General features: G+C 37.7%; 1 protein-coding gene across 5 annotated transcripts in view; it reads right to left on the minus strand.

The window, feature by feature from the left end:
- The window catches only part of MLIP (muscular LMNA interacting protein), a 137,708-nt gene that overhangs the window by 19,057 nt on the left and 101,374 nt on the right, over window positions 1-17,277 (minus strand). For 3 of the 5 annotated variants that reach the window (XM_078055227.1, XM_078055223.1, XM_078055222.1), the window contains one exon: window positions 15,645-15,851. The exons of the other annotated variants lie outside the window; for them this stretch is intronic. In XM_078055227.1, the coding sequence (XP_077911353.1) occupies window positions 15,645-15,851 (207 nt within the window). The remainder of the gene's footprint in view (window positions 1-15,644; window positions 15,852-17,277) is intronic. 5 annotated transcript variants of the gene reach the window in all.

The raw sequence follows: 17,277 nt of genomic DNA on the forward strand, positions 1-17,277 counted from the left end.
ATATGGCAAGAAATACAGGAAGGTAGGGTAATAAAACACTTTGAGTAAGGATGGTGTCGCCATGAAAGAAAATCTAGAATACGATACATCAACATGATGAGAGTCATGGAAGGAGCCAAGTGGACTTGTCTTCCTAGAAGATTTAGATACTGATAGGGGTATATGAACATCAATGTGGACCCCAGGCCAAAGGCAATCATAACAAAATAAAATGAATGACCTTTAGGGGTGCCTGGGTGGCTCAGTTGGTTAAGCAACTGCCTTTGGCTCAGGTCATGATCTCAGGGTCCTGGGATCAAGCCCTGTATCAGGCTCCCTGCTCAGCGGGAAGCCTGCTTCTCCCTCTCCCACCCCCTGCTTGTGTTCCTTCTCTCTCTGTGTCTCTCTCTGTCAAATAAATAAATAAATTCTTTAAAAAAAATGAATGAATCACTTTTAAACTAGTGAACTAAAGCCATATATCTTGGGTGGAAAACTAGAAAGAAGAGATAAGAAATTAGAGTAATGGAAAACATAAAATAACATGACAGTATTAAGGTCATGTATTGAGATAATCTCACACATTAAGTCTCTTTAGGTACCATTAAAAATCAAGATCAGAGAACATATGGTCGAGAAAAGATACACAAGAAGACATAAAAACTGAAAATAAAAGGAGGAAAAGATTTACCTACCCAATATGAGCCAATATAAAACTGGAATAGTAATGTTATTATCTTTAAAAATGGACCTTAAGAAAAAAAAAATTATAAGGGACGAGAAAAGACATTATATACTAGTAAAAAAAAAAGTCAATGAACAGGAAGATATGACCATCATAAACATATATCCTTTTTAAAAAATATATTTATTTATTTGAGAGAGGGGGGAGGGGCACAGGGAGAGAGAGAATCTCAAGCAGACTCCCTGCTGAGCACAGAGCCCAACATGGGTTTGATTCCACAACCCCAAGATCATGACCTGAACCAAAATCAAAAGCCAGACGCTTAACAAACTGAGCCACCCAGGGGCCCCAAACATATATTCTTAGTGATACAAAGTATTGAGATTAGTGGTTGACCTCTAATTCTTTGAGAGCAAAGGAGAGGTCTTATACTTCATCTTAATGCCTCAAAAGAACTAAGATAGTGTTTTAACCAACCTGAGGAGGGTTCCAACCCCACAGTCATTTCTTCCGCAAAAGATTTCTATTTGATTCACAGAACATATGGAACATATGGCTTATTGAGGGCAAATGGGTATTATTATTTCATGGCTGTAAAAGAAATGTCTGAGTTGTATCAAATCAGTCACACATGGGTAAACTTCAACAAATTTAAAAATCTGAAAAAATGTTATGCTCATTTTAGTGAAAGGAGTAAAACAGTGGTTATATTAAGCAAGATGAAACCACATAGGAACATTCTGTCCTGAAGTTTCAAAATAAAAGACTCCTTCACTATGTAAATACCACATGGTATATATGGCTTTTGTTACACTGAATAAGTAAAAGGATAACAAAATAAAGCAATGAGACAAGCAAGTAGGCTGAACTATATAAAACTGATAAAATTTATGCTTTTGTAGGTCAAGAACCATTGACTAACTTGAATAATAACTGTTGAATAATGGTGATTTCATGTGGATCAACCTCATACAAAAGACATTTTAAAAAATAAGTTATAGCATTAAAGGATGTTTAGATAAACAACTGTGCTCAAAGGTAAACATATGTATGTTTATAAACACATACATATACACATATATATATAAACACACACGTTTATATACACACACATATATAGAGAGAGACTCAATTTACAAGGACTCAATTTACATAGATGAATGCCTCCATCAGGGTTTTTATTATATTTCTGGGCCGACAGCTGCCTCCTTCTACAGACCATCACCCTCAACTGAGGAGAGCATCCTGAACTGAGTTTCTTGATGCTCTCCCACATCATGGCCCACAACCAAAGACTGACCGACAGGGCTATCAAAAGTCAGCACCTTTTCCTCAAGGGTGGATAACTTTGCAACTTACGCTCCCTTCTCCCCTGTGAATTAGGACAAGGCTGACTGCTACCTGGGAACACATTTGCTCTGCTCTCAGCCCTTTTCTATTAGTGTTCACTCCTCTCATAGAAAGTTTTTCTGAAGAGCACGCCCTCAATAAATCACAAACACCTGAACCCTTGTCTCAGGCTCTGCTTCCAAAGAACCTGATCTAGATACCATGCACTAGGGAAGGGACGGGGGAGGCTGAGTGCTATGAAATATAAGCTCATTTTTCCTTTGTGCCTCCCCCTAAACAAGGTGCAAACTGATGGCCATTTATTTTCTTTATGCCTATAAAAACACAAGCATGGGCAATAAATTCTAAGGGGCCAGCATGTTATTTTACAAGAGCTTCAAAAATCATCGTTCTCCAAGTATACTTTTCTTCACTAAAAAATGCCATGCACCCTGCCTCCTACTGCACATTTCTTTCCAATTAGCAAATTCGTAATTTTGCAGATGATCTTATTAAAAGTGTTATAATGAAAAATTTCAGCTAGGTGACAACAAATGAGCTCAGGGACAGGGATATAAAAACTGATTGTTCTCAGTTTCCTGGAAGAAATCTAAAAGTCAACTGTTTGTGATTACATTAAGTACATTTTAAGAATGATGACTGGCAATTAGATAACCTGAAACATGGCTGGTTTCAAATGCCAGCCTGTCATTAAGGCATCTATTGTGTTGAAATGTTCTTTTTGCCCTCTAGTGGAGAACCCAACAAAATATGATTGATACTTCAGTTTTCAGAATTGCTTCTCTTAAAAGTATCTACTCACCGGCATTCATTTTTTAATGTCAAAAGCCCAATTAATTTGCATTTACCCATTTTGAACAGAATGTTCTTTATGAACATATTATACAAATCATCCATTCTGAAAACAATTTGGCATAGGTAAACAGTGCCCCTGTTTTGGTTTCCTGAAAAATCTAAAAACATTAAAAACCAATTCTGAGTTGGCTTTTTCTCCTATTCCACCCACCTCAAAGGTTTTCTATTCTACAGTACCCGAACAGTTATCCAATTCCCATGAACTCCCAAAGTTGTCAGAAGAGTTTCAGAATTGAGAGCCAGGTGGTTTATCTCTGTGATGATAGAAAATAAATTACCTTGGTTTATTCACACAGAAGGATTTCTAATTATGTCGATGGAACAAAAACAGATATTATTAATGAAGAGGAGAAAAGGAAGTTTTGAGTCCAAAATTCAAGATGACTTCTTTCAGTAAATGTGGCTGCCAGTCTGTCAAAGTGTTAGACGTACAGTGGTTCTCTTAACCACTAACCTTTGGAACCGTGGCTGCAGAAAATGGCTGCAGCCTGGGGTTGCAAGGTGAGGAGCACTGTGGACTTCATGATAAACCCAGGCTCTTCCCATAACTCACAACCGTGCTCTTGGGTGTGTCACTTTGCATCGTCAGTCTCCAGTTTCCTCATCTGTCGACTGAAGGAAGTCGGATGACCTCAGCGAGGTTAGTTCCAGTCCCGGCCTATAAGGCATTGTTGTTGGACCAGACACAAGTCTGTGATTCCAGGATGGTGGTGGTTGGCGAAGGTGGTGATGCTATTTCTTTGATTTTAAGCACCAGCTTTGAAGCTAGTTTGCTGGAATCACGGACAAATTATTTACACTCTCTGAGCCTCAGTTTCTTTGTATGTGAAATAAAGAGATTAAAACCTACTTTCTGACTGTTTTGAAATGTAAATGAAATGCTGTCTGTGAAGTGAGTGGCATGTTACTTGCGACAACACGGTTGGATCTAGAGGGTATAATTCTAAGTGAAATTAGTTGGAGAAAGACAAATACCATATGACTTCACTCATATGTGGAATTTAAGACACAAAACAAAGAAAAAACGAGACAAACAAAAAACCCAGACTCTCAAAATTAGAGAACTGGTGGTCGCTGGAGGGGAGGTTGGTGGGGGATGGGTGAAACAGGTGAAGGGGATTAAGAGTCCACTTAACCATGAGGAGCACCGAGCAGTGTATAGAGTTGTTGAATCACTATAGTGTACACCCAAAACTAATACAACACTGTATGCTAATCATACCAGAATTTAAAATATACATTTTAAAACATTAAATTTAAAAAGTAATAAAATAAAAATAAACTGGAATGTTTGCTGACTTTTTCCAAATATGAATTTCTTTCTTACAAAATGTCTGTGACCCCTCAACTCACACCCTGCTTTCTTCTCACAAATCCTGCTAACCCAGGGCCCCCAGGGATGCAAAGCTGTCTGGCAGTCTTACTTCTTGCTAACTTCAAATGGTAGTTCCCGGTCCCACTTGCTTCTTCAATACTCTGGCCTGCTTGCCTGCTTTCATTTGCTCGTGCTTGTCCTGTCCCTTTTCTTTCCCACCTGACAAGCTTCCTGCTGCTATTCCCTCTCACTGGAGTGGACAGCAGGCCCCCAAACAGCTTCTTTTCAGACCTCGGCTCAGACATCATGGCCTCATGAAGTCCTTCCTGATTCATCAGACTACATCAGGACTTCTATAACTCATAACTACTCAGTTGTCTTCTACATGGCAGTTGCCACAATTATCATTAAGTAATGGATTTTTTTGCATATTTAATTTCTGCTTTTCCCAAGTAGAGAAGAATATAGCTGGCCAAGGCCCCTTACATTTCCCTGTACCTGATTTCAGAGGAAGGCCCACAGAGACACCTAAGGGATACTTAGTAAATCTTTGTGAAATAAATAATGTATCAACTTCCAGGCTCCAGGGTTCCAAGACTTCATGTTGGAATAAAAAGTTGCAAAGTCTATGCTTCTTGTTACTGGTAGGGAATTGGGCTGTTAGTTAGACAAGGTTTTTGTAACCTTGAACCAAACCACTTAACTTGGTGTTCATTTTCTCATTTTGAAGCTATGTGCAATTGTAAACTGCTTATCTCAAAGGAGTGTTGCTTTATTCTTGAAATACATCTGTAAAAGAGTTTTCACATCTTTAGATCCAAATATTTACAGCTTACATTAGAAAAACAATTTTTTTAAATTTCAAAGCCCTCTCAGCCTTTGAACCAGTAGGTGAAGTTTAGAATACTTATATTTTCCCTTCTCCAGCTAAATCACAATCTGCCGTAACTTCTGTTGATTAATCTCTGTTAAAATATCAGAAGAAACCTCAAAAAGAAAAAAAATTCTCCTTTCAGATGAGCTAACCCACATTGGAAACATGCCTATAATATTAAAAAGTTAATTCATTTATTGCATTTCTGTAGATTCAGAGAGTCGATTTTCTGAGTAGCCATGCAATGATACTACTAGTTAAGATATTCCCAATAATGGAAACAATATAAACTTTACAAATACACTGAATCTGAAAATAAATAAGGAGGAGAACAAATGGAGAAAAACAAAGTGAGAAAAGCCAACATTTATAGGGTGAGCTCTCCAAAAGCCTTAAAGGATGTATGCTCATGACCTAGGAATAGGCTAAAGCCAGTTTATGGTGGAAACCTTCCTACCTACTGATCCTGGATATACTTTCTTCTGTCTTCCTAGCTCATTCATATAGTACCTCACCACCAGGAAACTTCATCAGAGAGGTTCGAGAGTCCATTGCCAACCCCCAATACTCCATGATGTGAAAACAAAAGACAATAGAGCTCAAATCTCCCAGTGAGTTCACTGTCTATTACATTTAGGTGTTCCACCCTCCCCATTCCCTAAAGTGTGTATTTCTCATTCATCATACATATGGCTAAAAAGGTCCCCACCCTATTCTAACAGACATCTTGCCCTTGGCTTATTATAAGTGGAGTGACCCTTTACCTAGAAAACACAAATAATGGATGGAATTGGACTGAAAATATCTCCATTGTGCTCACTTCCCTCTCACTTTGTCATTGCAGACAAGTTATATTTCCTCTTTATTCTTAATCTGTAATCTCAAGAGCAGCTGCTTGCAAAAGAGGCTCATTAAAACCCATCAGTAAATACTCTGTTGACGTATTGTAAAGATAAGATACATTTCAAGTTAAATGTTTCAGCTTCCTTAGCAAAAACATAATTCTAATATAAAGGATTGGCATGTTCTAAAATCTCATTTTATGAAAAAGGCACTTTAATTTCTTAAAAAGTAAATCATAAGAAAGTACATGTTGGCAGCTTCGGTACTTTTTCAAAGAGAAATGACTTTTAATAATCGAAGTAGTGTACTGGAAAAAAAATGTACTTTCTGATTCAATAAGTCCATGAATGCTGGCTATATAAACACTCAGCCCAATTGTAAATGTTACAAGCACATGGGAATAATTTTAATTAAGAACTCAACCTAAGATTTTATGACTTTTTTTTAATTAAGGGGAAAGAAAAAAAACAAAAAACCTGTGACCTAAGATACTATATATACCATTTAATGCTTGTGTTTCCCTTTACTTGAAAAAGTTTTATATGAGAAATCACCAATTATAATCAAGTCGACAGATGAGGAAACCTCGGGGCCCCTGGGTGGCTCAGTCCATTGAGCATCTGCCTTTGGCTCAGGTCATGATCCCAGGGTCCTGGGATCCAGCCCTGAGTTCCTGGGGTCAAGCCTTCCCCCCACCCTCATCATAGGCTTAGGCTCCCTGCTCAGCCCAACGTCTGTTTCTCCCTTTCCCTCTGCCCCTCTGCCCACTTGTGCACTCTCTCTCTCTCTCCTAAATAAATAAAATCTTAAAGTTTTTACCTCTTCAAAGCTTTCCCATTGGTAGCAAATGTTTCCTCTTTTGTCTTTTAAATTCTGTAATGATTTAGCAAGAAAATAAACTTCATTATGAAAAATAAATTAACAAAGAAAAATTATACTGACATTAAAAAGTACTTGATTATAATTGGTGATTGGCAATATCCTACTATTCCAGAGGAAAAATAAATCCATGGAAAAAGAGTGAAGTGTGTTAACAAAATCATTTCTGTAAATGAAATTATATGTACACAAAATAATAATGCAACATTTGGAAGAAAATATTCAAACAGATGAAAAAATAGTATAGTTGACTATGGGGAGAAAGGAAAGGGGAGTGAGAAATCAGAGGTAAAGCAAATACATATGTGAATAAATTTGAAAGCATGAAAGGAATGAATAGGTTGTAATAAAAGGAACAAAGCCATTTCAGATGAGATTAAGGTTCTCCTAGTTATATCTATGGACTGCTTCTTCACTCCAGCACCAAAATTCTACAAACAGATAGCATGCTGAAAAATATATAAAACTGGGTACTTAAGTTGGAACATGAAAGTTTCACTCGATCTTGGTAAAAAGCCTATGATAGAGATTCTACTTTTTTTAACTTTTTTTTTTTTTTAATTTCCTTAAGTAATCTCTGCACCCAAGTGGGGCTTGAACTCAGGACCTGGTGATCAACGGCTTCATGCTCGACCCACTGAGCCAGCCAGGCACACCTAAAGATTCGATTTTTATTGCTATTTTATAAATAAGGAAACTAAAGCAAGAGTTTGGATTACTTTTCTAAACATGGACATAAAAGAATTTATTCAACAAAATTAATTCAGCAATAGAGGCTGTGGATGAACCTTTGTTGCATTTCACTATGGGTAAAGCAACTATAAGTCTACTTCACTGATCAAACTGGACACTTTAATAATGACAAGGGGCACGGAAATAATTGAAATCATATAATATTAAAATATGTATTACCAAGTGGTTTGTTAACATTGGTAGATCCATAAAATATTTGTTTTCAAAAAACTATTTTTAAAAGTAAATTTTTTTCCCCAAAACAGTGGAAAAACACATATGGATACACTTTTACAAAAATGTCCAGGACAGATCAGAACTCAGGTCGTCTTACACAGGGAATATACGTTTTCCTCTCTCCATGAAAGTCCTACTAAAGTCTTGCCCTGACCTCTAGTCCTCCTGATCACAGCCTGGGATCTGCAAATGGGAGCGATCAGGGCCGGAGGGGTTCCGGGCAGGAAGAATGGAGGTGGGAGATAAATAATTAACTCTCTCCTGCTCATGGGTGAAAGCTATTTTTCAAAGGTCTACTCCAGAGATAATACTTAAATTGAACATGTTAGAAAAAGCTAGGTAGCCCCAATGCTTGCGTAGAAAATATACAGTAGAATTTAATGGCAGCGGAGCCAATGGGAGGATTCCTATGTAAAGAAACTGGCCACACTTATCTCTTGGATGAGACAAGAGCAGACTAGAAATACAAGAACATGGTAAATGGCTGCAAACAAGGCACAAGGATAATGCATTTTAGAAACCAAAAGTGAAATAAAAATGGCTGCACCGTCACAAACAAGGCCTCCGAATAATGTAATTTTTTGAAAACTGAAAGAGAAGATGTCCTCAGAATGGCTGTCAGTGTTCTCCTGGGGATTCAAAGCGGTCTCTCTGTCTATAAAGATGCTATTCTTACGCATACAACCTCGCAAGCTTTCACTGTAAATAGAGCCTTCTGAGTAGGAAATCCCAGCCTCGCTCCTGCCAGCACATCAGAAGTCAGCCCCGTCTGTGAAGGCTTACTTCTCCCTCCTCTTGGCCCTATTCATAGGCCTGGCGTGGGTTTTCTTGTTTGTTGCTGTGCAAATCAGGCGGAATAGAGACTCGGGGGAGAAAACAGTAGAGAGAACATCCTGTCCACCTGGCCTGTGGTTGTGCTAAATACAAGGTAGAAAATGTAGCTGGGATAAGAAAAGAGGAAAAAGTACAGAAAGCTGAATGCTTCAGTGGGAAAGTGAAAGTAAGCCAGAAGAACTGGAATTTGGGTTTGACTTAAAAAGACAGCTGTGCCTCAGAGATGATGGGAGTATGAGACAGAAGAAATGAGGCAGAGGATGCAGGAAAGAAAAAAAGGTTATGGAGGGAGATCAACCTTCACTTCTGCACATTACATGCAGGTTTGTCTCCTTACCTGTGGCCCAGACAGTAAGTAGTTGAGACTCCTGTGGCAACATCTAAGTGGTGCTTAGGAAAAGGAATCTTTCCAAATGAACTGAATTCTCAAAAACAGAGGGCGGATCCACTAGTCTTTGACTTAGACACTGACAGGTATGTTGTGCATGGTACTTTATTGAAGATAAACATTTCTATATGAATTACAAAATGGGGGGGGGAATTGGTAAAATTGATGTGGGAAACAAAGGCAGAAGAAAAATTATTTAATTTCCTTACTACCTAGAGACAGGTCCTTGAAACAGGCAAAGTGACCTTCCTCTAGGGACTCAACTGCCTCCATGTTAATGCTGTGCTAAGGGCAAAAGACAATCCTAGCCTAACCCCCAGAATCCTGAGAGTCTACTTTAACATGTAAAAATTCCTTTGGAAACTTCCTTTATCTCTACCCCACCCAAGATACATGTTGGCAATCATCCCCCAAGCATATGGCCCACTGATATACATCTGAAGGGTCTCATGACTAAAGTTTTATTAGACGGTAATAAATGACATTTTCCTAACAATAGCTAGCCCTCTCAAGGTCCTGGAAACCTTGCTTCCAAAAGTCCTTAGAGACCTACACTATCTCTAACCCCTTCCTGATTTGAAAGTATATAATGTACCACTCCTCATGACCCCAGTGCAGTTCTTTCTGCTCATGGGTCCTGTCTCTGTGCTTTAAGAAAACCACCTTTTTGCACCAAAGGCATCTCAAGAATTCTTTCTTGGCCATCGGCTTCAAACCCTAACATCTTTCTTACATCAAAATGACTCCGGATGAGACACAATTTTAAAATCGTAACCCCCCACAATACACACACACACCCACAGCCAGACTTGTAATTCCTCTGTACCCTTTATTGTTTCAGGCATTATACATGGCCCAGGGCATAATATGTCCAAAATAAAAAAAATTCTCCTGCGCTCTGCTAGCCCAAGTTTTGATTTGCAGGATCCTGAACCTCAAATTTAGATCATAAACATAGAAGTTGTGAATAGATATAATACAAATTACTGTCCTGCCTATGTCATCTCAGGCCTTGACATTTAACTACCAGCCTGTGAATTTCACAAGGTTTCTCTTTGCCTGAGCGCTCTTTATGGGGATGAATGTTCCTCTCCCCCAAGCACAGCCCTCAAATAAAGGCTAGCAGGATTCCCCGCCCCCCACCTCAAATTGCCTAACTCTGACTTGTCCGCATTGGCTCCTAGAATTCCCCAGTAAACTCAAGCTCTAATTTCCCACCTGGTGACTTGCCCTTTATTAGAGGGCAAGTTCCCCACTTCCTTCACTGGTGTTTCCTGGAACCACCTCCCAAATTAACTACTTATATATGAATCCTCTTCTCAGCAAAACCAAAACAAAGGTACAATTGATTCTCCTTATTTACAGTAGTTATGTTCTATAAAGTCACTGCAAACATGGAGTTAGCAAGTCCTGAACCATTGCTCCAAGATGAAATATAAGATTAAGTTCCTGCGAGTCCGATTACTTTTTCATCGATTAATCACAGTCTTGTTAGATGTGTCTTTCTGTTTAAAGACACCTTATTTAATATACATCATTGGTTCATTAACATTGAAGCTACCGGCCAACAGCCCTGTAACTCATGCCAAAAGGAAGCTTACCTGACATGTATATTTTCTCTGTGAGGCACATTGTAGCCCTCTTGTGTTTAGAGCACCAGACAGAACTTCAGCACTATGCCTGAGAGGCCATTTTGAATAGTGAAACCCCCAAGATAAAACACAAATACACAAAACATGTGGTACTCGATGGACCATGACAAGAATGATTGCTTACAGCATGAGAGTTCAAACAAGAAGGCAGAACATCACCTTGTTCACCTCAGCTGGGAACACGTGCACAGGCCAATCACATTTCACTGTTTCTCACATGTCCGCAAATGACCACAAAAGGGCAGTGAGTATTGATTTCAGGGTTACAAATACATTTTAGTGGGTAGGCAAATTCATAAGGATGGACTCCTAGAGTTTTCTACAAATAGGGGGGCAGGAAAAGAAGCGTGGTGAAGGATATGTAGAGGATCTAAGTTGATGGTTTTGAGAGGGCCTCACAAAAATTGATCTGCTCCCAGCATGGAGGTAACTGTGTTTTCCCATATAGGCTTGAGGGGCTCAGAAGTAGCTAACCTAGAGTCAATCAGGGCATGCCATGCAGAGGAAGAAAGAAGGATGCAGCAGTGGATTATATGACTGATGGTCATATACCAGATAGGACTGAGGATACCCTGGTGGATACCAGAGCCCACATATGGCAAAGAAAGATCAGATGTCTACTGCCTCCCCATCCGCACCCCACCTATGCTGCTATGCTGAAGCATTCCACGAGCTCACTGGAAACTGCATGCAACCCCAGAAAAAAGGGAGATTCTCAACTGACTGAAACTGTATTCAATGTACTGATAAATCCATAAATTGACTCTATTTCATTTCTACTTAAGATGGAAATAACCTTAAATATTCAAGCATTTTGGGCTCCTAGTGAATAGCCTGGGTCATTTTAGGATTTAGTCATCATGAACACATATTTATTGCTATGCTTACAATGTGAAAAATATCATATTAAGCACGTCACACCCTACATGGACACTAGGATAATCACAACAAACACATACAAGATGACCTGTAATATGTATGAGATACCTCGGCACAGGAGAAAAACATCACTTTGAATGTTGATGAGTGGGAAAACTTCACAGAGGAGCAGGGATAATTTGACTGGGTCATAAAGGATGAGAATGGTTTGCTTTGCATAAGGAAGGTGAAAAGAAGGAAGGTATTTTATATGAGGAGAATGCATGAGCAAGTTAAACAGTAAAAAATTCCCCAGGCATGCCTGGAGGAAAATAAGTCGTTTGGTTTAAGTAAAGTAGAATAATAATAAAGAATAGTGAGAGATAACAACATGACAGGCATAACAAAGGAAGAATCCATTCAATTTGATGAATGACTAGCTATGAGGACAAAGCAGAAAAAGCATAATTGCTGAATCAAGTTTGAGTTTGAGGACTGAGAACTGTGGTATTAATGACAGAAGTAGGAAAGCCAGAACAGAACTAGTTGGAGGCAAAATGAATGACGAGTTTGAGGTGACAATATGATATCCTAGGGGAACTGACAAGTGAGCAGCTAAAGATATAAAACCAGATCTCAGAGGAGAAACAGAATTGGAAATGTGGATTTGAGAATTATCAGTACTAAGGTAATCACAAAAGTCTGTGAGTGGGTGAGTATCTGACAGGAGGCCATTAGAGAGAAGAGGAAGAAGTGTCCAGAAAGAAAACAAAGAAGGAGCAGTCAGGGAGTCGGAATGGACATATGATCGCAAGAGCAAGGTGAGGAGGAGATTCAAGAATGCATGATCAACTGTTGTCAGTTGTTGTAAGGGATAAAAGAGACGGAGGACTGAGGAAATTCAGCTGAGTTTGCTGACAACCAGTTTACCTTGAGAGAGCAATCTCAATAGAGTGGTTGAGGCAAAAAGACAGAATGCTCTCAAGAATGGGTTAAAGCATGAGTTTATAGAGGGAGAATGGAGATAATGGCTATTGATCACTTTGAGAGAGACAAAGTCTTGAAATTACTAGGCTTGCAGCACTATCAAGGAAAAGGATGGAGACGAGTTCATTCCATCTTTTTTTTTTTTTTTTTTTGAGGTTTCTGCAAAGAGGAGGGGTCCAACACAAAAAGGACAAGTGATTCAAAAGAATGCTGGGAATGGCACTCCAGAAAGACTTATTAATAATAAGATCTAACTCTTATATGATTCCTGTAATATTCCAGGCACTATCCTACCTGCTTTTTACATATTACTACATCCTAATCTCATAATACTCTAGTAGGGTGGGTACTATTGTCATCCTCCTTTTACAGGTGAATAAATGGAGGCATGCAGAGCCTAAATGACTTACCCAAAATCACCATCTGGAAGGAGTGGGGTCAAGAAATGAACTTAGACTGACTGTCTAGAGACATCATGCTTTTAACCATAGGGCTATATTACTTTGAAGGATTAAAGAAAGAAGGAACAGTAATAACTCCCTTCATGAGACCTGAAGAAAAAAAGGATCTCCTGATTTATTACAAGATGGAAAGGAAAGTACCTGAGCATCATCACATATGATATGACATCATATGATAGAGCTCTACCTTGAAAGTAAGAGAAGAGGGTAGGGATTAAGGTAAAGATACAGGACACACAGAGTCTGATGAAGATTTAGAAGAGAAGAACACACACTACAGATTCAACAGAAGAATAATAAAACCTGTTAAACACCTTCTATAGCCCCAGTTAATGAGGGACCATCAAAGATAGTTAAGTCAAGTTCAGTGTGGTTCTCTAGGGGAATTATAGGAAGATTTGAATTTGGAGATGAGCCTAGTAGGTAAAGCTATAAACCATGTCTGGCAATGATGTTAGGGTATTGGAGAGAAGTTAATTTAGATGGCAGATTATGTTTTACAATTTCAGACAAGAAACTATTTCAAATAAAAAAAGACAAGTCTTGAAACCCGATATGCTACCAGCCCTATATTTATAACACAAGGTTTGTAGACATAGATATCAAATCGGGTAATCTGTATATTTTAATGGGAGCAGTTTAAGTACAAGACTATTGAGTGTTCTGAATCTTCCATTAAGAAATACTGTCTTACATTACTATTATTATTATTTCTGATATGAATGTTTCTTTATTCAGTATCAATAAATCTCAGACTCTGAAAGACAAAATATATTATGAAGATTGTGTAAACTGAAAATAGTTGTCCAACCTCAAATCACTTTTATATATTGTTCTTCACAACCTGACCAAGTACAGATTAAAATATGGATGAAATACTGACTCTATCCTTGAACCTCTGTGAATGCTGAATGGTTCTAGAAAGTACCACCAAAATTTCAAAAAATAAGCTATTTAATGTAATTGATATTTATAAAACACAATTATAACCCTCTCATAGATGACAATTTATAAGAATATGGTTATGTTATTCTCAGAATCACTAACTTTATTTAATAGCTAAATGGATTTCATATATGTTGGCAAGGATTAAATCAGGAAGAATTTCAAATAACATAAAATCATTTAAAATGTTATACTTTCCCTGAAATGCTTCTTTTTTCTAATCCAAGAGTAAGAAACAAAAATCATAAGACTGTCATCCTGAACTTTGCCCAGAAACATTCTGTTTACAGAAAATGGATATTTTAAAGGTTTAATTCAGGTTGATCAGTCATGATAGATGCTATTAAATATGAAAAATAAAATATTCTTCACATAATAATGTTCATTTTTTAGACGACTGTCTTTAGACTGAGTTTATGAGCATTTCCTCAAAAAAACATTTCAGGGCCCAAGGGATATTGTACAACCACATTCTAGAACATTTTGATTCTGGCCTTTACCAGTTTCCAAGTACAAAGGTGTATTCCATTAGATATAGAGAATTGGCAAAATAAATGTTTTTTGTTTTTTTTTTAAGATTTTTTATTTATTTATTTGAGAGAGAGAGAATGAGAGAGAGCAAGCACATGAGAGGGGGGAGGGTCAGAGGGAGAAGCAGACTCCCTGCCGAGCAGGGAGCCCGATGCGGGACTCGATCCAGGGACTCCAGGATCATGACCTGAGCCGAAGGCAGTCGCTTAACCAACTGAGCCACCCAGGCGCCCCAAAATAAATGTTTTTAAACTAGATTTTCAGTTAAAAAAATTAATTGCAAGTTGAGTTTAACTAATCAATTCTTTTGTGAAATTTTCAGAATCTGAGAGTCTGTAATAGCCAGCATGACCTTATGGTAATGCTCAGAAGAACAAAGGGCACTTGTAAGCCTTATGTGGTATTATTAACTGCTTGCTTCTAATAGAACATTTATGATTGCATTCCAAAGCCAACTTTACTTTTTTCACTTAAAAATATATATTTAATATATAAATATATATAATTTATATAAATATTAAAATATTTTAAATAATTATATATGTTATATCATAAATGTAAAAATATAATAAAAATATTAATATATTAAAGTATTTACTATATAAGATATATATATAATATTATTTTTTCTTTAGGGTAATTAATACCTCATTTTACATATCCCATCACTATATATTATGAGGCAAATAGACACATTTTAAAATAAAATGTTAATAGCATAAGGTATAAACTTGTTGAATCACTATGTTGTACACCTGAAGCTAATGTAACATTGTGCCAACAATACTAAAATAAAAAATAAAATAAAGTAAAATGAGATGTTAATACTATTTTACAGATATTTGTAGAAATTCTAAGGATTTCTTTGCTCGTTGACTGCAACAGTAAGTGCCTCCTCATTAAGGCATTATAATTTAGAGAAGCTTTTTAAAGAACGTTGAACTGAGACTCAAAGATAAATTAATAATGCTATCTTGTAAGGTTTCGGAAAATTTCTTGAGATTTCCACCTTGGGGTTAGAACATTAAACAATGAGGAATGCAAATCAGGAAATGACTTTGAAAGCAAAAATGAATAACTTCTCAAGGTTAATTACTATCTTTTTGTAAGGTCATGGGCTTTAACACAAATATTTAATATTCTTAATATATATGTTTCCTCTATGCTCAAGTTTTAAAAGTTAAGCATAAAGAAGCTTCCCAGCAAAGAACAATTCCCACCTCAGCAGGGAATTCTCACCTTATTGTATGTGTTGCCGCTAAACAGGGTATGAGAATTCCCCTGTTCATCACTCAGTGAGAAGGAGGACAAATGACTGAAGGGTCCTGGGGTAAGACAGTCAGCATGTGAGAGGGTCTGTGGAGGCAGCAGGGACTGAGCAGGAGGATAGAGTCTAGGCTGATATAAAGGATGGAGAGAAACAGGCTTGGGAGGAACTGTCACATCCTGGGGAGAAGAAAGGTATAAAGAGCATGTTAGTGGACGAAAGTCAAGCTCACTTGGAATTAAGTCTAAATATGATAGACGTTACTTTAGAATCTCTTACTAGTAAGAAGGAAACCTCTGCTCGTACTTGGGCCCCTCGCAAGACACCTGCTTTCATGGTGTATTGTTTGTCTCTTTCAATAATTCCTGTCAGTCTCCCTCCTCCAGCCTTTTCTGCAGAATGAAACAAGCACCTGCAGGGTCTCCTGAAGGGTGTCAAGGTTGTTATTTTTGAAAGTATTGAGAGGAGAAATGTTTGAGGAAGGTGAGCGCTCATCCCAAAGGTGATAGGATGAGATTAGAAAGGTCTTCGTTGAAGAGGACAGTGACAGCGAAAGTTAATTTTAGAGTGCATGTGATTCGGTGTGGAAGAAATGGGGGATACAAGGGAAGCTGTTGTAGAGGATATCAATGTGCAAGCAACGGGGCCAAAGCGTTGGCTTAATTCATGGCACCGTAAGTTGTCAAGTTGGGCTGAGTATGCGCAAGGGATCAGGGAGAGGTGAGTCTGGAGAGAACGTATGCGGTCTTCATTTCCAGGCAGTGTGCGGCTTTGGAGAGAGACTGGAAAGAGCGCACAGATGAGTTGCAGTGTAGAGAGGAGAGGGAATGAGGCCTTCCCTAGGAGGGGTCTTTAACCTGGAAAGTGGATGAATGCCAAAGACTTTGAGGAAGTAGGACCCACAGGATGAGGCCAGGAATGGGGGTAAGAAAGCCACACCAATGGGAAATCTTGAGCCTACAAAAAAAAGGCTGCAAAAAGGTCCTCTATATGTATATATCTATGAAAGACAGGGCCACTTTTTTGCAGATATATCACCTCTTATATTTCTAAAATTTTTAATGTAAGGAAATAAATCAATAGTGATTATCCTATAGTAAAACCCTTCAGGACATGAATCTTATAAAATGAAACCTGCTTTATTCAGCTCTGTGGCCTCAGAGTCAAGTACGATGCATAATATGGTAGATGCTTAATGCATTAATGACTGAAATTTCAGAGGAATATAATATTTTTTGTGAGTTCAATACTGTATTCTATCATTTTTCGGCTCCATAAGCAATGAATTAATATATTTGGTTTTGTGTGAAATGGAAATTTAGCACAAAATAATATACATTGTTCAAAGCAAGTAAATTCAACTTTAAAACTGACACTTAATATTTTTAATGTAAATTTAATTCATTTTGCCAATACCACGTACTTTTCAACCACTGATTGGCTTTCTAAAGTGTATGTTGAATGTGTTTGCCATATCAGTAGATGTTTTTCTTTTCTTTTTTTTTAAGTATTAGATTCAAAACTTACTTTAAAAAAACTCAGAAAATTTAAGTAGATTAGAAAATTATAATTCTAGATCTTTTAAGTTTGTAGAAATGAGAGATT

This window comes from Halichoerus grypus, chromosome 9, assembly GCF_964656455.1.
Source record: "Halichoerus grypus chromosome 9, mHalGry1.hap1.1, whole genome shotgun sequence".
Lineage (NCBI taxonomy): Eukaryota > Metazoa > Chordata > Mammalia > Carnivora > Phocidae > Halichoerus > Halichoerus grypus.